Source organism: Cryptomeria japonica, unplaced genomic scaffold (genome assembly GCF_030272615.1).
Source record: "Cryptomeria japonica unplaced genomic scaffold, Sugi_1.0 HiC_scaffold_44, whole genome shotgun sequence".
NCBI lineage: Eukaryota > Viridiplantae > Streptophyta > Pinopsida > Cupressales > Cupressaceae > Cryptomeria > Cryptomeria japonica.
Window position 1 is genome coordinate 344644 of NW_026728866.1, and position 26054 is coordinate 370697.

General features: G+C 33.7%; 1 protein-coding gene across 1 annotated transcript; it reads right to left on the reverse strand.

Annotated features, from left to right (window-relative positions):
- Positions 1-9796: 9796 nt before the first annotated feature.
- Positions 9797-15985, reverse strand: LOC131862534 (protein HOTHEAD-like). Its single transcript, XM_059215008.1, has 6 exons — positions 15603-15985; positions 13697-13716; positions 11628-11648; positions 10912-11544; positions 9937-10762; positions 9797-9839 (listed from the first exon to the last, which is right to left on the reverse strand). Exons 1-6 carry the CDS (start codon positions 15983-15985, stop codon positions 9797-9799), a joined length of 1926 nt encoding a protein of 641 aa, XP_059070991.1.
- Positions 15986-26054: the final 10069 nt, after the last annotated feature.

Consider the following 26054-nt stretch of genomic DNA (forward strand, 5'->3'; position numbering starts at 1 on the left):
GGAATCATTATGAGATTTGCCTCTTTAAGATTACCAAGGCGTAGATGTGTGAATCATCATGTGCCAAGTGTCTTAACAAGTGCAATTTCTTTGAGTCTGTAATGTGTAATTGATTGTATAACTACCTTTTCCAAAGAATTAAGAATTTTGAAGGGGAAAATGGAATATGGGATGTATAGTTTTTCTACTTTTAATGGGTTGGGGACCTAACCAAGGATAGAAACTACCTTCTTAGACATGATAGCTCCTTTCAAAACTAACTTTTTGCATAGTGGCAAAAGTTGCATCTTTGTATGGGTAGCACCACATCTATTGCAAGAAGTTGTGGGGTAGAGTAACCGATCAAATATCTCCCTTCACTTTCATATGTAATAGACCCTAAGAACAACCTTATTTCTCCAAAAAAATCCCAGTTTAGGAAAGTTACAGCTCCTGGGGAAAGGAAATGTAAAAGAACGAGCAGGTGACATTTGTCACGTTCCACTACTAATGTGGAATTCAAAGAAACGGGAAAAGGGAGTTAAGAAGAGGCTGGAGGGAGAGAGGAGGCTTATGATTTTGGTTTTTAAGTTTGAAAGTATACTTGCTTGGGGGGTGCTAGAGAAAGAGGAGGAGATTGCAAAAAGTTAGAGGGCCTTATTTTTGCACATTGAATACTAATAGTTGGAGGTAGGTGGACATAACTCCTTGTTAATTTAATGTCGTAGATATATGACAATGTGTAAATCCTTGTTAATTTAATGTTGTAGATATACAACAATGCACAATTTTTTAGTGAGCATACATCAAATGTGTTCTTGTGTTATCTCATGCATTGTGAATGTGTTAATGTTTAGCGAGCATGTGTATGTGTGTTTTTACATTATCCCATGCATTGCAAATGTTGGTGTTGTGTTTTCGAGGGTGTGAAGGAAATGGTCACCCTTGGGAGGGAAGAGAAACCTTGAGGCTTAGAGAGGAGCGACCAATATAGCTGGTTGAGAACTCCTCTCATGAAGAGCAAGCAATAGAAAGTGTATGAGTACCCTTAGTGCATGTTTTGTAGGATTGGGTATTAAATTTCTAGGGGTATGAGTACCCCTTGTTCATATGAAAGGAAATGTGTTGGTAGTATATGTGCATAGACATTATGGAAGGAAGGGGCATGAGTACCCTTGGTATTATTAGAAGAATGGGCTAAATTGGATGGAAGCTATCGGTCTTGGAAGGGTGTATTCATGATGTTTCCCTTTATTTTGCATGTTGGATGAGTGTGCTTGAGTGTAACCTAGTTTATCTCTAGTCTTCCAACTTAGGGGTGGCCTATCTTTAGTCCTATGGCTTGGAGGTCATCTCCCATGGTTTGATGGAAAATATGGCATATTTTGTGTAGATAAAGAAATTTGGAATCTTCAAGATGGAGTGGGATTCGCGTAAGAAAATTAGTTGGTTTTTCGATTGGGATTCACCTTAGTAAATTTTTAGGGTATTAAACACATCAAAGTGTTACAACATTCCCAACAAGAGATGAGATGCATCCATAGGTGTACCATCACATATGATCTCATTTTTATATAAACCCATTTGCAAACCCATTAAGAAATATTTATTTACTAGTAATTGATGTTTCTTTTGTAACCACTATCAACATTTACTTTACAAAACATTCCTTCTAATTTGCATATAATTTAAAAAAGGCTCCTTTATAGCGGCTTGTTCTCATGGATGGCTAGTTTCATTAATATTATTTTAAAAATAATAGCTTATACCCCCTTTAGCTCCTTTGCATGTTTGGTTGATGTGCCATTTTGTTCATTTGCTTGAGCTAGGTTGTTTCTAGCCATGACGACTTGTACCTTTTATCTCATTTCTTGTGATAACATGATTTCTATGTAGGTTTTTTTTTAAGGTTTTATCCTAAGCTGTTCCTTTTTAATTTCTAGTTTTTCCTTGTTCGGTGGTTTTTGCTTCATTATTGTTTTATTGTCATTTGTTAGGTATTTTGTTAGTGTTTCTTGTTTTTATTTATTTATCATTTGGCTTCATCACTATTTTTCTAATGCTCTCCTTCTTGTGTGTTATATTAGGATATTATCTAATGCATGTTTTCTTCCATTGTAAGATTTAACATTTGGCTTACATAGTCAGGGGTTAGTTTGAAGGCAAAAACGCAACTATGACACATGTGAATTTCCTTGGAACTTGTGCATAATTTATAATGCATGTTTTTCTAGTCTATGATATTTCTACAACTTCCATATTGTATGTGCTAATTTTGTGATACATGTGCCTATTTTACCATATATGCCCTATATGTTGGTAAATATGTCACTTCTTTATCTTTCTAGCCTTAGTTTTAGGTAATTGCACGACTAAATTTTTTTGTGTTATGAATTAGATTATATTGAAGATATCTCAAAATATAACTTGTAGGTTCATATGACATAGATATTTACTAAAAAATACTAACTTATGGTTTATACAACATTAGAAGAATATTACTTTTATCAAACCCCCCCTTTTTTTTAATGTGTATCATATATTTTCTTACTTTATTAGAGTTGAATTTGAGGAGTTAAATTAACCATACACTTTGATTTGGGTTTTATAATTACCAAGTGTCTAAGTTCAATTCCAAACTATTACATGTGTGTGTTCTCCCCTCACATTCTAGGGTGATCTTGGGGGTAAAAAATAAGTGTTAATTTATTTTATTTTTATGAGGTATAAATAGGGATTTCAGCACACTAAGGGATAACCTAAACTATACACTCTTGTAGGGTATAAAAATAGGGAGAATAAAAGTTATACCCTGAAGGATCCATTGTCCTAACTAGAGCACATTTCCGTCTATCCAAATCTATTAGATCTTGATAGTGTTGGTCACAATTTTTTTTTAGTTTTGAATCCCAAAATATATACCTCTTACTAAGCACCATGGATATCAAATTCAAGGGAAGCTTTTAACCAATTTATAATCATATACGGAACATTTTAATGAATTATTGAGGTAGATAAAATGGCCTTCACTTCTATCTCTAATAAATCAATGGAGAATTCCCTAAATAGTTAGAAGAAATATAACCACAAATGTTAAACACATAATCTAACCCAAAACACACCCATTGCATAGTGGATCCCTATTTTGATTATATACATTTCTTTATTTGTATCATGTCTCATTGGGTTGCATGACAACCAACATTAGAAAGGCTCCAAGGAAATGCAATTTCATGTGTAACTTTAAAAGGGTTATAGGGATGTGCTACAATGATGATTACAGTACCAACTGTACACCGATCATATTCAAATTTCCTTCTTGTGCAACTACACCTTTGAGGAGATCAATTGTCTTGTACAGTATATAAATGATGTAAAAGTCCACCATATTTACATTCAAGTATCAAATGTGACATCTTGGAAATTATAGGGATTATAACTCGAGTTTGGTATTCAAAAAATGGAAATCTAGGGTTTTACATGAAAAATAATGCAGTATAAGTGTCACCAAACATAACCTACATTGAAATTTCATTTATAGAAGTGTCTAAAATAGATCTTTACTTTTACATAGATTAAGGAGGTTGTTTTGCCAAAAATGTGAAATTTGAAATTCAAATTAGAAAGCGACAAGCGTACAATTTTGTACTTGGTTTGATATAGAATACAAGTTAGATCAAGGTAGAAACAACTAAATGGAGGTATATGATTAGAGAAGTGTGATAGTTGGGTAGTTAAAATGAATTTAGTGTTGTGTCTATTGTGAATAGATTGTTCAATGATAAATGTATAGAGATATTTGTGCTTAGAAATAGATAATGAGGCTAGTACAATGAGCCCAAATTCACACAACATTGTGTCATTTGTGATTGTGTATTTGTGTTAATATATTAGCTCAAAATAGGGATAAAATTAAATGAGAAATGACATGGGTATGAAAATTTTTCCATTATGCTATTGTACAATTAACTTTACTTATGCTATGCACACACATTTTGGCCAAGAAGTGATATTTTAAGAATTTTATCTTTTTCACATGTTGATTTTGCAAATTTATTTAATATGATAAATAATTTATCTTTTAAAAAATATACATATCACCATAACATTTAAATAAACCAGCAAAACAATAAAAGTAAGTACTATATAGTGTAAAAAATAATTACCAAATCAAACACTTGTACATTTACATCCTCATAATATGCATCTCTTTATTTATAAAACCTTACAACATGCATTTTTGTTATAATATGAATTTAATTTATAAAGAAAGTGCACTTTTGTATGAAAGCTAATTGAAACTCAAATTTAATTATTCTTGTAAATTTCATTACAATGTGCTATCTTGGAAAGTATTTATATTCATAAGATGTAAGAGGTAAAATTGAAATTACAATTTCACACTTTGTCAAATACATTACCGTGTTTGGTATTATTTAGTTCTAGATGATAAATGAATGAAAGTACAACTAGTGTTCCAATTATTTCAGCATGGTCTTCTCAAAATTTTGAGAGATTGTACGTTCTTGAAGGATATGAATTCCCATATACCTGCACATATTGCATGATCAACATGTACCGTTAATGTTATATAATGAGAGAATTAAAAAATAAATAATCGAATTAAATTATTAAGCTAAATAAATACCTTTCAAGCATCATGGTTTTGGCTTGTGGGTTGGTACCAAGGAAATCCTTATAGATCAAGCCATCCACAACCCTGAGATTATCAACACCTTTCACCATATATCTTTTATTAACCACTAAACCTGCTTGACAACTTCCATCGTAATGGTAAAATGTCCCCAGTGCTTCTTTTCAGAGCTTGGCCAAGGCATCATCATTTGATTGATTCTTTGGTAATGCTATTCTGAGGAATTGAAGTGTTTCCAGAAATTTCCACTATCAATAAATGCAAACTCTTGAATAGGAGATGACATACTTAGATTAACCATTACTTTTATACCTTTCACACATTTTTGTAGATCAAGAGAGTGTGAATAGTAGCTGTAACGAACACAGGGATTATCTCGAGGATCTACACTTTTCAGCCAAAGGTCACCCCTTGATAAGGGAAATGCCAACTTAATATCAAGAACAACTAAATATTGTGTATTTGTGCCATTATTCCATTGGATAAGGCTACCACTTTCGATGTAATTTTATGAATTGTCTAAAATCCCCACTACTTGTGTATAAGAATATTCAAGTGGGTTTGAGGATACTATAGTGAAGCCATCACTAGGATTATCTTGAACTTTTTTGAGATTTAAAGAATTTAACGTCGGCCTCCGCTTAAAATGATTTCAAGCTCACGGGCAAATAAATATAAATAGTCTATTCCCTTGTATAATGAGCAGTTAGCATAAAGGATAAACCTTACGTAAGCGGAATGTTTTATATTTGTGGCATTACTTTCTTAGATAAAGGTAAAACTCTTGATGTAGAGTTGTGAATTGTCTACAATGCTCACTGCCGATGTATAAGCAAATTAAAGTGGTTTTCGAGATTCTATAGTGAATCTTGTACTTGTATTATCTTGAACATGTTTTCTTTTTGAAGGCAAATCTAAAAGAATTGTAATATTGAATTTTTTAAGTTGTTTTCTTGGACTGATTTTACTTAAGAATTGAATTTATGGGCTACCTATGCTTCTTGTTGGAAAAATCACCTCACTATTGGTCTACGATTGATTAAGTGACACTTGATAAGCTAGGGCATCATTAATTCTTGTGAACTCCATTCTAGTAGCCTTGTAGAGATTATTTGTTCTCTTTCCTTCACTCTTGTAGAGATTATTTACTTTCATGCCAACAGCACTTTCTCTTCTTGTTTTTCGTTTGACGCCTACTTACTTCACTTCTTTTTTGTTAATAAAGGCACACCCAGTTTTCCCTCCAAAAGAGAAATTAAAAAATAAAGAGTTTCAGCTACAAATTTTTTTCTTCTTGTCTTTTCATTTCAGATTTGCAGGCGTCCACATTAAATACTCTTCTTTCTTTTCTCAACAATCTCTGCAATAAAATTTGACTTTTCATCCAACCTCTACTTTTGAAAATATATTTTCAGCTACAAATCTACCCAACATTTTCTCTTCTTCTTGTTTGATGTTCAGACTAAAAGATCTCATTTGATACACATGCCTTTTCACAGTCTCATAGCTACCTTCGTCAACGCCAAGAGTTGAACCATGAAATAGTGAAATTGCGTGTTATGTGCTTATCACAGTTTCATATCTTCCTTTGGTCAATGCAGAGAGTTGATCGAAAAATAGGGATAACATTCTCCACGTGTTATGCACTTCTACTTTCTCATGTTGCAGTTTCGCAGCTAGCTTGGTTAGCTGAAAACATTGACCTGTGAAATAGCGGTAATCCCAAACATAGTTTGTTATGCACTTTTCTTATCTCTTGTCACAGTTTCACAACTGGGTATGTGTAGGACCACGAGGGGCCAAAAAGTGGTGATATTCTTACTAAAGTTCTGATTGATAGGTCGATTGAAAAATATCTATAAATTTCTAACGGTATCACATTTTTTGAATCAGAAACATGCGTCACATTCTATTCTTTATATATTATAGGATTAGAAAAAAGAAAAATTGAATTTCATAAAGTTTTGACCAAGTTATGGTGCTCAAACATACGAGTGTTTTATGTTTTTAAAAAGTTATATTAAAAAAATCATAATTAATTATTTATATAAAAAAAAATACAAAAAATTATGTATCACATCCAGACATGAGTCTCCTACTTATACTAAAATATTATAAAATATTTTTATGATTTGATTGTGATTAGGATGGTCTGACAGACACTCGCTTCTTACGTTTTCCTTCAAATTTATGTACTGCTGCATTGAAATTTCAAATTTTATTCAAATAGATTTTTAATTTTTTTTAAAAGAACTATTAGATTAGAAACCAGATTGAATTTGATACAAATTCTATTCTTACATATTTTTGAAATAATGTTGGTAGCTTATTCAAATTTTTATGTCAAGTTGCCTAACTCTGTTTTGTTTTTTTCATTGCCACTTAAGGGCATGTTTGGCCCACCATGAACTTGCACATACCCAACTACCTTTGGTCAATGTGGAGTTTTGACCACAAAGCAATGATAGTGATAATATGATGTATTATACTATCCCTGTAACATTGTGTCACTAACACGATGTATTATGTATTACTGCAACTACACTTTTTCTGAGCTAGGCCAGTTTGTCCAATGCCTTCACCACTTTATGACCCATGTCTTCTTTGTCTAATTCCACGACCAAGAAAACTCCCAATTGTCTTCTTTGTGGCCTTAGACTAAATGCCTTTACTAGCTACATGCTTGTACAACTAGCACATGTACAATCAAATCTACTCAACTAATTGCTAGTATGATACACCACCATCTCAATGAATCTAATCTTCCTCTGGGGCACTAATCCTCCTACATCTCCACCCACTACTATATCTATTCACATCAATGACAATCCAATGCCAACACTTCTGACTCATCATCGGAAATACCAACATCATCTTTAACATAATAGGATTTCTTATTGAATTTTCTTTATTTTCTTTAAACTTTTGTGTTGTTCCTCTGTTTGGACATCTAGATGCATAATGACCAATCTTTCCACACTTAAAAAATTTAATAGGTAACACACCTTTATACTTGTTGGTTCCTCTCTTTACCTTTCTTACAAATTTTTGCTTCCATTTCATCTAGGATCGCATCATCTGAATTTTCATCCATATCTTTTGGGGTTTCAAAGGCTATCTCAGTTATTGCTTTGTCTTTGCCAAACTTCCTCATCCCGAATGTAGTCATGGTGCCATACAATCATTCCCTGGTGAACTTGGAGGGATCATAAGTTTCTTCAATGGAAGAAATCTTGTCATTGTAACACTCTAGTAAAGTCCTCATAATATTTTCCATCATATCCTTATCATCCAAGGTGTCGCTAAGATCTTTGATGTCATTCACTACACCGTCAACATTCTGAAAATAACTTGTTATGTCTTCACCTTCTTTCATCCTTAAGTTCTCATATTGCAGTCTGCATGTTAGCTAGTTTATCTCTATAATTTCCTTCATACCTATGTTTTTCAATCATTTCCAAACTTCATAAGCACTATCGAATGGAACAACCTTCACCAATTTAGTTTAGATAGAGCATTAAAGATAGCACTATCGAATGGAACATATTTTATCCGTATCCGTGGCATTAAGAAATGAAGAAACTATTGTAAACGACCTACCTCTATCAAAGACAAGTTGGATGAAAGAGTCAATCTCCATCAAACTAAATCCATCTATAATATAGTTGCCAAAAAAATAATTTTTTTTGCATGGACTTGTAACCTTATAAACTATTCCCAAGAGGAAAATATTAAATTTACTATGTGGAACACCATTGCGATCCAATTATAAGTATTGGGATACTCTTCCTTGAAAATGTGTTTCTCCTTTTTTTGTGACGTTCCATTGACCCATATATATATATATATATATATATATATATATATATATATATATATATATATATATATATATATATATATATATATATATATATATATCTGTGTGTGTGTGTGTGTGTTATATATATATATATATATATATATATATATATCTGTGTGTGTGTGTGTGTGTGTGTGTGTGTGTAATTAAGCATTCAAATTTTATTCTAAAATTTCTTAAAAAATATATCATGTTAATATTTATAAAAATAAAAATTATAAACATAACTTACGTTAAAATTTCTTCATTATTTCAAGTTAATTTGAAATTTAAAATATAAATATCACTTTTAGCTTGTGAAGTTGACAATTCTTTCATAAATGCTTCTAGCGTAGATCTTTACTTTTACATGGACAAAGGAGGTTGATGTACCAAAAATATGAAATTTTAAATTCAAATTGGAAAGAGACAAGTTTACAATTATGTAGTTGCCTTGATATAGAATATAAGTTAGATCTAGGTAGAAAGAACCGAAATGGAGGTATATGTTTAGAGAAGTGAGATAACAATGTAGGTAAAATGAATTTAGTGGTGTGTCTATTGTCAATATATTATTTAATGCTAGGTTTATATAGATATTTGTGTTTACAAATAGGTCATGAGGCTAGTAAAATGAGCCCAAATTCACACACTATTGTGTCATTTGCGATTGGGTATTTGAATTAATATATTTGTTCAAAATAGGCATAAAACTAAATGACAAATGGCATGGGTATGCAGAATTTGTGATCATACTATTGTACAATTCATTTTAGTTATGTTATGCACAAACATTTTGGCCAAGAAGTGATATTGTAATAATTTTATCCTTTTCACATGTTCATTTCGTAAATTTATTTAACATGATTTTCTTAAAAAACATACATCTCACCATAACTTATAATTAAGCCAACAAAACAAAAAAAGAAGTACTATATAGTGTAAAAAGTAAATACCAAATTAAACACTTCTACATTTACATCATCATATAACAATAAATTATAAGAAAAATTATGCATTCCTTTATTCATAAAACCTTGGAACATGTATTTTTGTTATAATATCAATTCAATTAAAAAAGAAAGTGCACTTTTGTATGAAAGTTAATCAAAGCTCAAATTAAATTTATTCTTGTAAATTTCATAACAATGTGCTATCTTGGAAAATATTTATATTGATAGGAAATGAGAGGTAAAATTGAATTATTTACAATTTCACACTTTATCAAAAACATTACCATGTTTGGTATTATTTAGTTCTATGATAAATGAATGTGAGCACAACAAGCGTGCCAATTATTTCAACATGGTCTTCTCATATTTTTAAGAGATTGTGCGTTCTTGAAGGATATGAATTCCCATATACCTGCACATATTGCATGATCAAAATGTATTGTTAATGTTATATTTTGTGAGAATCGAAAAAGAAATAATGCAATAAAATTTTTAATAAAAATAAATACCTTCCAAGCATCATGGTTGTGGCTTGTGGGTTGGTACCAGGGGAATCCTTATAAATTGAGCCATCCACAACTCTGAGATTATCAACACCTTTCACCAGATACCTTTCATTAACCACTAAACCAGCTTGACAACCTCCATGATAATGGTTAAATGTCCCTAGTGCCTCTTTGCAAAGCTTCGCCAAGGCATCATCATTTGATTGATTCTTTGGTAATGCTATTCCAAGGAATTGGAGTGTTTTGGAATTTCCACTATCAGTAAATGCAAACTCTTGGATAGAAGATGACATACTCAGATTAACCATTACTTTTATACCTTTCACACATCTTTGTAGATCAAGAGAGTGTGAATAGTAGTTGTAACGAACATAGGGGTTATCTCGAGGGTCTACGCTTTTAAGCCAAAGATCACCCCTTGATAAGGGAAATGCCAACTTAATATCAAGAACACCTAAATATTGTGTATTTGTACCATTATTCCGTTGGACAAGGCTACCACTTTCGATGTAATTTTGGGAATTGCCTAAAATGCCCGCTAATTGTGAATAAGAATCTTCAAGTGGTTTCGAGGATACTATAGTAAAGGCTGCACTAGGATTATCTTGAACTTGTTTACCTACAAAAGGTGAATCTAAAAGAGCAGGAATATTCATTTCTTTGAGTTGTCTTTTTGGACCAATTCCGCTTAAGAGGAGAAGTTGAGTGCTACCTATGCTTCCTGCTGACAAAATCACCTCACTATTGATTGACAATTGGTTAAGTGAAATTTGATAAATGAGACCATCATTATTGCTTCTGAACTCCACTCCGCTAGCCTTTGGCTTTCCTGCAATATAGATTGTTGATAATATTACATGCATACACATAGATGGATATATGAAATATATTTCTGAATATTTTGTAAAAGAATAAAAGGAATACTCATCAAAGTAAAGTAGGGTAGGGGAATTCTGAAAGCAAAATATGAATTGGTACCTGATCCCAAACTGAAGAGTATTCTGCTGGCAGTAGCATTGAGAAGAACTACAATATTTTCTGGATTTGCATACTGGAGTAGATCTGCGGCTGTATGTCTCTTTCCATTCTCGTCAAAGATTGAGCCACTGATCTTGGTGCCAACCAAATGATCGAAAGTGTGGCCGTTGTAAGGAAGAACTCCAGCTTGAAGAAGCCCATCCTTGGTAGCAGAATTCCAAGTAGAAAGCTTGTATTGTTGGAAGGCATTCAACCGTTCTACCCATTCATATGACTCATATACAAGTTTCTCATCCCACTTTATTTTCCGAATATATTCAGTGCTCGCCCTGCTGTAGACTCCACCGTTGATGGCTGATCCGCCTCCTAAAACTCTCGCCCGTACCAACTGCACTCCATCTTCTGAGACAAACCCCTGCGCTACTTTGGGATTAGTTGTGGGAGACCCTCTGAAATCCTCCACATCGGGAATTCCGTAAGGAGAGTCTCCCCTCTCCAATACTAAAACAGAGTAGTGCTGTGAGAGAGTTGCTGCCAGGGGACATCCCGCTGTACCTCCTCCAACCACAATGTAATCATATGATCTTGAAGCTGCCTTTTGAGCATCTGCTGTCATAAACGAATATGGGTACTCTGCAGTTGCACACAGAATCGTCAATGTCAAAAACAATCCTATGCTAAGAAACAACTATATTGATTCCAAAGTTTTTACCCACCCGGATTAGATGTTGCTGCTTCTGAACAGAATTGATGTGTAAACATCAGCAGGCATGAAATCAGAAGAAATAATTTCTCCATACTGAATGTGATTAACCAGTCTAATTCTTCTTCGAATGAATGTTTTGTGATGTATTTGCAATCGTTGCACTTATTTATAGATATTGTCTTTGAAATAGAATAAGAACAGTTCACGCGTATCTATCCATATGGATAGTATCGAGAATTTACTATGCATATTTATCCAAATTTTATATTGTCCTTGGTGGTTTTGTCAAACAAATCCCGTGATTGAAAAGTTCAAATTAGAAAATGAAATAAATTTTGTCAACCAATTATTGTTGAATTATCATCCCTCCACTGTCTTCGGTTTAATTAAAACAATAAAATAATGGACCATCTTGCATAAGAGTCTTTTACCAAGTCCAGTCAAGGGCAAGTGGAAATGTAACATGTCTGTCTTGCAGCCCATACGGTTTCATTCGTAATTTTATACATATTAACATATGGTCAACGTCTATCTACGTTTATACATATTAACATACGGTCAGCCAGACTTGTTGCAACACATATTGAATGCTCCAATTGTGCAAGATTCTCTTTCTACGAGAATTGATAATGCAAAGAGTCACCCTCAATTAAGATGTTTGAAATTTGAAAGGATTTAGTCAACAAGAGACCTTGGAGAAGGGCATGTGCTTCTGCCATATTATTATAACCATCCAGGAATGGAAGTACTGAAGCTACAAGAATATTTCCTTTATGATCCCTAATTACACACCCACCACCTGCTTTGCGTGCATTGTGTTTGGTTGCCCCATTAAAGTTTAACTTTAACTTACCTTTCAGAGGACGAATCCAATTGATTTTTAATCTATCTATTGTTCTTTTGGGGGGTTGGAAAGAGCTTTCCGTAAAAGGGAGATTAATGTGTTCCCAGGATTGAAGGATTTTTTAATCCCAATCTGAAAACGAAGAGTTGATTGATTTGGATTTTGCTACATATGCATTTACTACTTCTGAAATAGAAGTTTCAATTTTCTGCAAGACCCGAGATAAGCTTGAAGGTTCCTATCTAAAGATCCTCTTGTTTCTTTCCCACTAGGTGATCCTAGGAGGGATGAATTTCCAGATGCAAGAAAAAAATGATTGATGATAGAGTGAAGGCCAATTTGTGAATATATCCCAGAGATTCTCTGATAAGGGATAAATCCAATTCATTTTATTAATGATGTGAGCCCAACAGGACTGTGCAAAGGAACATTGTAATAGAAGGTGATCCACATCCTCTTGAGCCTATCCACAAAGAACACACCAAAAAGGATCAACAATCCCAAGTTTGATTAATTTGTCTTTTGTTAGAATCCTCCAAGCAAAGCATCCATCTTTAGAAAGGTCAACTTCATTCCAGCAGAATGAAAATGACCTTTGAGGTTGTGCTTGCTGCTCTTGACTGATAAGGGAGTTGTAACCTATTTTTATAGCTTCAACTCAATCTCAATACTTGGAGAATATGAGTTACTATTTGCAATTCCAAAATGCTCCAAAAGATTTATGGCGTATATAATTTGAATTGTAAAGATGCTAAAATCATATTATCAAAACTCAACTCTTAGGAAATAATGTAGGAGCCGTAATTTGTTGGCAAACTACATGTTCACACCTAATAACTTACAAAAATTGAGGCTACACCATATATAATTTTTCATCCAAGTTCTCATTCAAGAAGACAGTTTTCGCATCAATTTGATACATATTCTAACTAGATTGAATAGTTATAGATGAGAATTTTTTTTGGGACTTGTAATGTCCACACATAGGACAATTATTCGAGTTAATTTAACTTATTGATAATTTATAATTAAAATATAATCCTATTGTTGCTATATAAATAGTTATAAGGTGAGGTTGTTCGTATAACTACGAGTGGTATCTTATCTTGTGAATGTTATAGATGGATTTTTTTTGATTGAGATAAACGGGTTTTACAGGGACCCGAAACCCAAAGTTAAAGAGCACAACAAACATAAGAAGTCACTAACTAGTCTGTAATGAATGACATAACAACCATGGAAACAGTGGCCAAACCTACACAACAAAAAAAAAAATAGAACAAGAAAAAACTTAAAGTTACTCACTCGACCAGAGATTACTTCATCTTCGAATTCTTTTGAGTCACCCTCTTATTGATGTCCTCGAGCTCATCCATGATGAACCTGGAGGTATTATTCTCCTGGTTCCTGCTTCTAGTCCTTGTATAGGGACCTGTGGTGGTTTGAAGTCTCGTACCCTGCAAGTTTGGTTCCTGGATTCTCTTCTTCTGTTTGATGTAAAAGGATGGAATGCTTGTGTTGGACTAAGCTCTTTGATCCGCTATCATCTCATTTACCTTTTAAAGACCCCGAACACTGTTATTCATGGCTTCCCTGCTGATATCCACTAGGTTCTTCAGATTACCCTTAATTTGTTATAAGCTAATCTCCAACTGACCAATCCTTGATTCCTGATCTGTTTTCATGGTCTTTACATCTTCTATGAGTTCCTGTGTCATTCAGAGAAGTTTATTCGTCCTGCTTTCCATGGGCGTCTCAGTGAAATTGTTAATGATATCTTTAATTCCATTCTTTAACAAATTAATCTCCTTACTGACCCAAAGAAAGCAATTCTCCTAGCTTTTGACAGCGCTGTTAAGGAGAGTACCAAAATAAGAATCTTTTTGGGTATCCCCCTGTTCCCCCTGTTCCCCTTGTTCAGTGTTAATGGGGATTTCCAGCTTTATTTCCTTCTGCTTTCCCTTGGTTTCCCCAATTTTTCCAGTTTTGGACTTCTTCGTATTTGGTGGCCCCGAATCTTGTAATTTGGGTTTTTATACTTACAGGCAGCCCTTCTGGGGTGTTTTTTTCTTTTGCTTCTTCCAGTGGTAGGTGTAATATTTCATTGGGGGCCCTCCTACGAAGAGGGATGACATATGGAATCATCCGAGACATTGAGTTCCCACCAGTCCATAGCCATACCAGACTCTTATTTGTCCATCTCGATATCTTACACATAATGAACATCATTGTTGGACGAAGATGTGGGGGGTTTAAGTTTTGGTTTCAGGGTCTCAAGTTAAGGTTGGCACATGCAAAATGATGTCAAAATGCTTATTTGACAATGGTACATACTGGTAAAACTCTAATTCCTGTGTGTTACAAATCTTTGTTATATTTTTTATGGAAGGATTATTGTTAAAATGTCACATTTATGGAAATAAAATTGAGTCTACTTTCATTTTTTTCAATTCTGATGGAATTTAATGTAAAAATGAGCAAGTTATGATCATTTTTGTGAAAGCAGCCTGTTCAGAAAATGGTTTACCAGATCTATAGTTAGAAAATGTGTTGGTATAGATATGTATAGTCAAATAATGACCTGACACTTGGTGTACGGATATATTATGATGTTGTGAACAAAATTCCTTCTTACTAGAAAAATTCATCTCAAATGAGTCAATTTCTAGAAACCGCCATGTCTACGTGAGTTCCTGTCACTACCACTACAAGAAGGTTGCAAAAAACTACTTCATGATTTTTTTATGTGAATGGTGACTATGTGTGGTCTTTTAATATCAAAATTATAATTCCAAAGTGTCTAAAGGTGTTGACGTGTAGAGTTTGGCATTGTGGTTTGTGTAGCCTATTGGTTTGAGAAAACCTATGTATTTGAGGTGTGTTTAGGTGAGTGTTGCTACAAAAGAAATTGATGTGTGTCTGAACCTGATATGGAGGGATGATTTTAGTCATGGACACGAGCCTTTGCATCACTCATGCAGAACAGGGTTATCACCATTTTTGGCATGATTCACCAAGCTATTTTCAAGAGAAGATAACAGATAGAAAGACAAAGAAATTCTTTTGTTGTGCCCTAAATGGTTTAATATCATAAAGTGGTAAGAGATAATATTGGCATAGCGTCTATCAAGAGTAATGTACCTCATAATCACTGCGGCCATCTCCGCCCAAAGTAATTTTAGTTCCTTCCTGTTATAGTCGCCGTCCTTCATATTTTTCACCCATTTCCTCTCGCTATCTTTGTCAACGAAAGCCGCAATGGCTTCTTTCACCACCTTCCTTTCTCTATAGAAATTGTTGCCTTCCATCTGCAAAGAAGATATCTCCATGACGAAGGTTTCATCAATTCTAAACTCCACTCCAAACGTCGTGAGGATGCCTTTCTCCAAACCATTCACAAAATCCTCTGTCACTTTCGGATCATTGCCATGAAGCCTCTCAAGATATGAAACAAGGACCCCATCAGTAATCTCCATCCATAGCCCTCTGTTCTTTTCCCATCTCTCATAGGAGGTAGGTTCCATTATGTTCTTGTCACCTCCCATTAGAAAGTTATCTTTGCAACAATGGAAACCCAACCAAAGCCAAGCAATGAAAAACTAGATACAAAACAAGGATATAGAAAACTTGGCTTTGGAATTTGAACGAAAATCCCATGAAAGATTTAATTCATTTGGCATTCTAAAATTATTAAAGAGATATGATTGGCCAATGCATTCAGTGTCCTTTCTCGTCAGTTGGCACAATTGTATCAGGAAAGTTTCCTTTCCCGTCCACCATCGCATGTCCACATAATCCACACCTATGTTAGCCAGGTGGTCCACTGGCCTATTACCTTCCCGATAAACATGGGAGATCATGAAATCATCAATTTTATTAATCATGATATGGCAAACTTGAATTAATTGAATTATGGTCCAGTTGGGCTCACTTTGCTCACTAACACACCTGATGATATTTAGAGAATCACTCTCGAGCCAGACTTTTTTGAACCCTTCTTTGATCACCATATGTAACCCAGTGTAAGAAGCTTTAGCTTCGATATGGTGGTTTGTCTAGGCGCCCAGTGGGATTGCCCCTACTGAAGCACCCCTACTGAAACAAGCCTACCATCATGGTCACAAGCAACTCCCCCTCAGCCAGCTGACCCAGGGTTACCTTTATCCACCCCATTGAATGTTATATATGTTGCAAGTAACTTCATAAAGACATTATTATTAAGTCTATTCTTCACATATACGAGGTTAAAATCCAAACCTAGTAGTATGGAATCTATGAAGGAAAACATATAAGAAATACACAACCTACAATACTTGCAAAATAATATCAAAAATAAGAAAATGAAAATAGACAAAATAATGATTTTTCATATGCAAAATTGTTACCCTGAATACTTATACATAAAATGAAGAGGGTAAGTGGAAAATGTTCCTTAGCCTAATCCTCTATGATATTTTGTGTATCTCAAAACAAAGATTCCATGCTCATTTTGGATACAATGTGTTTCTTTCTTGCTTCCCTCTCCGTCTCTCTTAGACATTTTCCATTTGCCTTCTTGATTAGGAATCTATCACCATTTTTTTGCCTCCTACGTTGAACACAAATTCTCCTTGTTGAATATCAATGATGTCTATTTCTTTAGCATTCGTTTTCCAATCTTTTCTCACCTTTTGTGCTGGTTTTTTCGTGTGTTCATAAGCTATTTCTTTCCTTTATTCTAAACCACTTTGATAACTCCATGAAAGGGTTTTCAACACAACTCTCCAATAAATCTCCACCTTCCTGAAAGCTTCATTAATCTTAACCACTATTCCATCTCCTTGGATTTTGTCTAAAAGTATATTTTGATTTCAGACACATTTTGGGATTGAAGTCTACCTTACCATTCTCTTTTAATGGACTTAGGGTACATTTCTTTCCGTTTTTTGCATTCTCTCATCATATATTTAACTTCCACATTGCGATTCCTCTCACAAGATTTCCTTAAACACTACATACCTTCATTTAAGTGATACTTTTGGACATTGTATTTGAGTATCATACCTAGAGATTGGAATCTTGTCAGATTTGGATTCTAATTGTAATTGCAGGATAAGATAGCTAAATCATATGATCATATACACTTGAAACAACCTTTGATGAAATCTTACATAGTTAAAATGAGCTCTGCTACAATTCGCTATTAGACAGATTATTCTTCTTAGAAAGTCCTTATACCCTCATCAAAAATTGATATGATGATGTGATTAGGAAGGATACCTTATGATGGTGTTAAGAGAACAAGCATCGTGAAGGCCAAATGAAGGTTCAATTACCTAGATAATAATTTTGATGTTGAGTCTTGAACGCTTGAAGAAATGAGATAGTTAATTTTTATGATGATGATTGTAAATAGAATGAATCTATTATTATTTCACCTATGGACCTTATAAGACTTAGCAATCCTTGATGAGTAGGCTCATGTTTACACTGCAATGCGAATCATTAGGATGATTACAGTTAATTATGGAATTAGATTGTCATAATTATATCCATGTTTCCAATACCATGAGGATTATTAAATTGTTATGCTTGCTTCATGAAATAATATTTAATCGATTTCGTGCATTTTCCGAATACGATGTAGAATATCAAGTACTTCTTTGATTGCTTTATAAAATTTTAGGCAACGATCTTGTGCATGATCAGTTATGATCACCACAGTTAATTTGGATGCTTGAATTTTGTACTTGGGGAAAGGATTGCACTATATTTATTGTTAATGTGAATGCAATGATTAAATTTGTGTTATTATTATTTTGGATACATTAACGGTTTGTGTAGTGTGCAGAAATTTATTCCGTGGGCCATGGAATTCAAAGACTAACCATAGACCCCATGTGAACATAGTAAGGAAAAGATGTTGTCGATTTGGAGTGGAAATACCTCATTTATGTTGTGGAAATATGTTCATAATGTGATACTTAAATGAATGTTATTAAGTTTCTCGCGAGATCAAGTGTGGTAAACTAGTGGGTCATGTCCTTGTAATGGTGAGATTTGCCTCTTTAAGATTGCCAAGGTGTAGATGTGTGAATCATCATGTGCCAAGTGTCTTAACAAGTGCAATTTTCTAGTCAACTAAAAATAACACCCCTTAATTTTGATGGATGTCCATACCTTGCTCTAAAGCTCCCATTTTGGCATAGGCTATGTTTCAAGTTTTACAAAGGAAATAAACGATGAAACAACAAACAAAGTAATAAGGGCCTAAAATTGTACACCATATACCAAAAAAAAGGAAGACTCAATATAAGAAATACTCAAGTTCCGTGTGCAAAATAATAAGTTGAAAGAAAAGAAAGTTGTAGAGCATCAAATGGTGAAAATTCCACCATAACCACGTGTTAATAAGTATGAATGGGTTATAAGGAAATGACAAAAACAAGAATAATATTAGGAACATGAATTGACGAAATAGATGATTTTGTTGGCCATATAAAGATGATCTATAAGATGAGACAACATAAATTGTGTTAAAGGGGGCACCCAAATTGTTTTTTAATGGATTATAAGCATTATGAGCATCACTTAAGCTTATATCCATATATACCTATCACTTACATTTCCTTTCTACCTTTATATCTTTTTTATTTTTCCTATTTACTTTTTCATTTTAGACTTTTCTTACTTACCATAGGTTTATTGTGCTTTAATGCCCATTTCACTTTCTATATTTTTTCACACACTTGGTCTTCCCCAGTTGAGGTGTCTTAGGGGGACTGATTTTGGCTAAAAAGTTTCTTTGAATTTTTTCTTATTCACATATTTTTCCATATATTTAATTTGTAGACATTTCCCTCTTGCCTTTATCCACCAGCTAGGTTGGTCACACATTTTCACCTTAAAATTTTTATATCCACTCTTGGTTTTTACATATATTATCACTAAATTACCACTATATTTTATTATATTTCCTTATCATAGTTCATGTTTGCGTTGATTCACCTATATATTCTATGTATCCCATTTTACTACAAGGCCTACACCTTCCCATTATTGATTAGTTTGTAGGCTTTGACCCTACATTGTTAAATCATGTTTTTTAGAGCTTGAATACTAATCCCATATTGATATCACTTATAAAGTCACTTAAATCGGTCCTACATCTCTATACCAAGATTATTTATAATTTACATTTTTATTCTATATTGATACATTCAACTTGTAGAGTCACTTATTGACCCTACTTTATTATATCACTATTCTGTATAAGTGTATCCTTTATACCATTTGCATTCCACTTGACATATCTTTGGCATTAATCCATTCATCGGGGAAAAATCATACCTTCCCTCTAGTTTCATATTCAAGGTCACATCCTTACATTTAGGGGCATCATGTCTTCCTCTTTATTCCATTCTTGGATTTATATTCATACATTTTTCACATTGGAGACATCATGCATCTCACATGACATCTTTTACCATGCGTTCCTTACACATTAGGGGTATCACTCAGTCCCTTGCACATTACATTGTTCCTACCTACATTAAATGTGTTAAGTACAAAAGGTTGTCAACCAACTGCTGATACAATGTAGCATCAATTGATGGACTAGTACAACTGGTAGACAACACAATACCTAACTGAAAATGGAGTAGGGATTGGCTTGCAATAAACCATCCAAAATCTTTGAAGAAAATCAAGAGCATACTTCTATTGGAAGGTAGAAATACTTGCAGAAGATTGATGAACTTGGAGACCAAGGAAGTAATGCAATAGACAAAGGTCGGACATGTCAAAAAACTCCATCAAATCTTGTTAAGTATCTTCAATCATGATAAGAGAACTCTATGTGAGAATCAAGTCATCCACATAGAGAACAAGAATGAGAAGTTTTACCCATGCCTTTGAATGTAAATTGTGGGATTAGAGTGACACCTAGTAAATCTGGAAGCAAGCAAGAAACTGTCTATCTTCACATACCAAGCTCTATTAGATTGTTTGAGACCATATAATGAATAATGTATTCTAAAAACAAGATAAGAATCCCACACAAAGCCCAAAGACTCCTTTATACATGTCTCCCCCTGAAGATCACCATGTAGGAAAGTACTCTTCACCTCCAATTGATACACTAACCAACCCTAATATGGAACAATGAAAAGTTCATGATGAGTGGAATCCATCTTGGCTATAGGAGCAAAGGTCTCAAAATAATCAAAACCCTCAACCCGAGAAAATATAAGCTTACTTTTGAGATTAGAGTGATTGAAAAAGTTAAATTTATCCTTTATTTTATCTTATTAGACACCAAAGGGAAAAATTATAAGGGTTTGAAGATTAATTTTTTTAAATCTAACATACTAATAATTTCTAGCATATTTTGAGGCCAAATGAATTATGCCATTACAACGAAAAGGGCCAAAAATCCTTGTTATTATTAAATTTGTCTAATTTAGATAAAATTTTCTTGAAAGAAAAATATCTACTCCTAAGTTGCATCACTTCCTTTGTGAATTGTGCTTTATAGTCTGAGCATAAAATACTTCGGGTTTACTTATGGTTTTTTTGAAGGCATGCTGTTTTCATTTCTCATTTGTTTTTACCTCTAAGATAACCACCTTAGTCAAGTATAAAGCCAAAAGTGCAAGGTAGAAACTCGTTCCTATTTGTTGGCCTCTAACTCTTTATTGTCTAATGATGATTCTTACCCATATATTCTAGCTCAACATATATATCCCTAGGTCTAGGTCTTGTGTGCATTATTTAAAGTTGCAAGGTATACAATTTTGAGAGCCAATATATTTAAAATGGTCAACTTAGAAGAACTTAGCCCTTATACTCCAATAATTTCTCCAATTTATTTTTAAATAACACGTCCTAATGATAAACAAAAATTAAACTCAAGATAAATTAGTTCTCCAATGCACACACTCAACTAATCTAAATTTGCCAATTATAAAAAAGATCAGATAACATACAAAATTGATGTGCAAGGAATTATAAATTTATAAAAGAATCCTTAATTAACTTGTAAAATCTTGAATTATTTACACATAATAATTTTAAATTTAGTTACATAAAAAATTCTCTTCATCATTATATCTAAAAATAAAAATTATTATCCCTCCATTTAATTTAAAAGAAAAAAAAAAACATTAATCGTTTTATACATTTTTATCATTATTTGATCATATAGATTTATTTACTTAGCCTAAATTAACTTAATGAAAGGTAAAGAGACAAAATATGGGAAGAAAATCTGGCGGCATGTTTACTACCTTCCTTTAATCCATATAATCTGCCATTTCATTGTGACTTCACTGCAAACCGTTATACTCTTTTGTTACTCAAATGATTTGTTTTGAGTTGCATTTTTTGACACAAATTATTCATCATCTGCATGAAGTGCAAATATAGTAAAAAGATGTCCAAAGGAAAGACATCAATAGCAATAGGGAAAAGGTGTCAAAACAAAGTTAAAACATGTGGATAAATGGTTGAGGGGATGGCTCTGACATGTGGATAATGTAGAATTTTGCAGCTATCCCTGCAAAATAAAATAGATCTAGCAGAAAAGAGAGAAGCAAAACTTGCAAGCAAAATAGAGAAGAAAATCAAAACTGAATGAATGCAATCATCTTCATTTACATTATTTGTATGAATTACAAATGATATATAGATCACAGGAGCAGAAATTATGCATGAGATGCATGAAATTTATGAAGATGTGAAAGACTTTAACTAAAATTACGAGGTAGATGCTAAGTTAGAACTCTTTAATTAGCTTACATGCACAACTCGTATGTAACGTTTACTGTGCGCTAATCCCACCCGCACCCCCTTAAGTCTAATTATAGATATTGTGTTTGAAATAAAAATAGAAAAGTTCACGCGCATCTATCCATATGGATAGTATCAAGAATTGACTATGCATATTTATCCAAATTTTATATTGTCCTTGGTGGTTTTGTCAACAAAATCCTGTATTTGAAAACTTCAAATAAATTTGTCGACCAATTATTGTTTAATTGTCATCGCTCCGCTATTTTCCGGTGAAGGCAAATTAAAATTTGGAAGGATATAATATACTATAATGGACCGTTTCCATAAGAGTCTTTGAACAAGTCCTGTCAAAAACAGTGGAAATCCAACATGGCTGGACCGTTTCATTCGTAATAATTATATGGTTTGACTGCGCAATTTTGTCAATGACAATCCTTCTACATCTTCATACTCACCAACTCACAAAAGCATTTAATTTGTTTGAAAAATATTCTGGTGGAAGACATTTTTATCATATGCCCGCAAGTCAAATACAAAGTAATTTTAATTGACATTGATTGTTATCATGAGATGATAGTCACGTAGTGTAGAATGTCCGCTATAGTCACGTAGTGTAGAATGTCCGCTATTTGCAAAACATCTTTTGCAAATATCCAATGAGAGTTTTATTTTTGACAAAGAATGGGAGAGATAGATAACAAGAAAGTAAAGATGTAGTCTAAATATACTCATCAGTTGTCCATAGTGCGATTCATTGACTGACAATGATTAATCAGAAGTTGACAACTTCAACTCAATCTCAATACTTGGAGAATATGAGTTACAATTTGCAATTCTAAAATGCTCCAAAAGATTGATGGCATATATAATTTGAATTGTAAAGATGCTAAAATCAAATTGTCAAAACTCAACTCTTAGGAAATAATGTAGGAGGCCAAATTGACTGGTAAACTAGATGTTCACATCTAATAACTTAAAAAAATTGAGGCTACACCATATATAATTTACAGTTTGCCTACCCAGTCAAAACATTTTTTTATTCTTTGATAGAGTATGCCAAAGTCAAGAGTACTTTGGACATATTGCAAAACATCTTTTGCAAATATCCAATGAGAGTTTTATATTTGACAAAGAATGGGAGAGATAGATAACAAGAAAGTAAAGATGTAGTCTAAATATACTCATCAGTTGTCTATAGTGCGATTCATTGACTGACAATGATTAATCAGAAGTTGACAACTTCAACTCAATCTCAATACTTGGAGAATATGAGTTACAATTTGCAATTCTAAAATGTTCCAAAAGATTGATGGCATATATAATTTGAATTGTAAAGATGCTAAAATCAAATTGTCAAAACTCAACTCTTAGGAAATAATGTAGGAGGCCAAATTGACTGGTAAACTAGATGTTCACATCTAATAACTTAAAAAAATTGAGGCTACACCATATATAATTTTTCATCCAATTTCTCATTCAAGAAGACATTGAGGCTACATCAATTTGATACATATTCTAACTAGATTGAATAGTTATAGATGAGAAAATTTGTTGGGACTTGTAATGTCCACACATAGGACAATTATGCGAGTTAATTTAAATTATTGACAATTTATAATTAAAATATACTAATATTGTTGCTATATAAATAGTTATAAGGTGAGGTTGTCCCTATAACTATGAGTGGCATCTTATCTTGTGAATGTTATAGATGTATTTTTTTTGATTGAGATAAATGGGTTTTACAAGGACCCGAAACCCAAAGTTAAAGAGCACAAAAAAAACAAGAAGTCGCTAACCAGTCTGTAACAAACGACATAACAACCATGAAAACAGTGGCCAAGCCCACACAACAGAAAACAAAATAGAACAAGAAAAAACCTAAAACTCACTCGACTAGAGATTACTTCATCTCTGAATTCTTTTGAATCACCCTCTTATTGATGTCCTCGAGCTCATCCATGATAAACCTGGACGTATTATTCTCCTGGTTCCTACTTCTAGTCCTTATATAGGGACCTGTGGTGGTTTGAAGTCTCGTACCCTGGAAGTTTGGTTCCTGGATTTTCTTCTTCTGTTTGATGACAGAGGAGGGAATGCTTGTGGTGGACTGAGCTCTTTGATCCGCTATCATCACATTTACCTTTTTAAGACCTTGAGCACTATTATTTATATCTTCCTTGCTAATATCCACCAGGTTCTTCAGATTACACTTAATTTCTTTCAAGATAATCTCCAATTGACCAATCCTTGATTCCTGATCTATTTTCATGGTCTTTACATCTTCTGTGAGTTCCTGTGTCATTCAGAGAAGTTTATCCATCTTGCTTTCCATGGGCGTCTCGGTGAAAGTATTAATGATATCTTTAATTCCATCCTTTAACAAATTAATCTCCTTACTGACCCAAAGAAAGCAATTCTCCTGGCTTTTGACAGCACTGCTAAGGAGAGTACAAAAATTGGAATCTTTTTGGGTACCCCCCGTTCCCCTTGTTCAACATCAATGGGGATTTCCAACTTTATTTCCTTCCACTTTCCCTTGGTTTCCCCAATTTTTCTAGTTTTAGACTTCTTCGTATTCGGCAGCCCCAAATCTTGTAATTTGGGGTTTGGGTTTTTATACATACTGGCAGCCCATCTGGGGTGTTTTTTTCTTCTGTTTCTTCCAGTGCCAGGTGTAATATTTCATTGGGGGCCTTCCTCCTGAGAGGGACGGTATATCGAATCATCCGAGACATTGAGTTCTCACCAGTCCATAGCCATACCAGAATCTTCTTCGTCCATCTTCGTATCCGACACATAATGAACAACATTGTTCGAGGGAGATTTGGGGGGTTTAACCGGTCGTGAGGGTTTAACCCCAAGATCCTTAGCATATTCCGTGATGAGCATGATTAGCCCCTCATTGGTGCAACAACACCTAGGCCTTGAAAGGCCTCATGAAATTTTTTATGTTCTTTTTTGTTTTCAATGTTGTGTTAAGGTTCTATAAGGTCCAAGGGACCATTTGAGGTCATTATAAATCATATTTTAAGGCATTAAGCCATTTTGTAAAAGGGAGATTAATGTGTTCCTAGGATTGAAGGATTTTTTAATCCCAATTTGAAAATGCAGAGTTGATTGATTTGGATTTTGCTACATATGCATTTACTACTTCTAAAATAGAAGTTTTAATTTTCTGCAAGACCGGAGATAAGCTTGAAGGTTCCTTTCTAAAGATCCTCTCGTTTCTTTCCCACTAAGTGATCATAGGAGGGATGAATTTCCAAATGCAAGAAAAAAATGATTGATGATAGAGTGAAGGCCAATTTGTGAATATATCCCAGAGACTCCCTGATAAGGGAGAAAACCAATTCAATTTATTAATGATGTGAGCCCAACAGGACTGTGCAAAGGAACATTGTAATAGAAGGTGATCCACACCCTCTTGAGCCTACCCACAAAGAACACACCAAAAAGGATCAACAATCCCAAGTTTGACTAATTTGTCATTTGTTAGAATCCTCCAAGAAAAGCATCCATCTTTAGGAAGGACAACTTCATTCCAGCAAAATGAAAATGACCTTTGAGGTTGTGCTTGCTGCTCTTGACTGATAAGGGAGTTGTAACATATTTTTCCAGCTTCAACTCAATCTCAATACTTGGAGAATATGAGTTACGATTTGCAATTCCAAAATGCTCCAAAAGATTGATGGCGTATATAATTTGAATTGTAAAGATGCTAAAATCAAATTATCAAAACTCAACTCTTAGGAAATAATGTAGGAGGCCTAATAGGCTGGCAAACTAGATGTTCACACCTAATAACTTACAAAAATTGAG

Coding starts and splice junctions, on each gene's coding strand:
- LOC131862534 (XM_059215008.1), bottom strand. CDS start 15,985: ATGGAACCTACCTCCTATGAGAGATGGGAAAAGAACAGAGGGCTATGG. Junction 11,649..13,696: donor GTTTGGCCACTGTTTCCATG/GTTGTTATGTCA, acceptor AATTCTGTTCAG/AAGCAGCAACATCTAATCCG. Junction 9,840..9,936: donor ACAACCATGATGCTTGGAAG/GTATTTATTTTT, acceptor CAATATGTGCAG/GTATATGGGAATTCATATCC.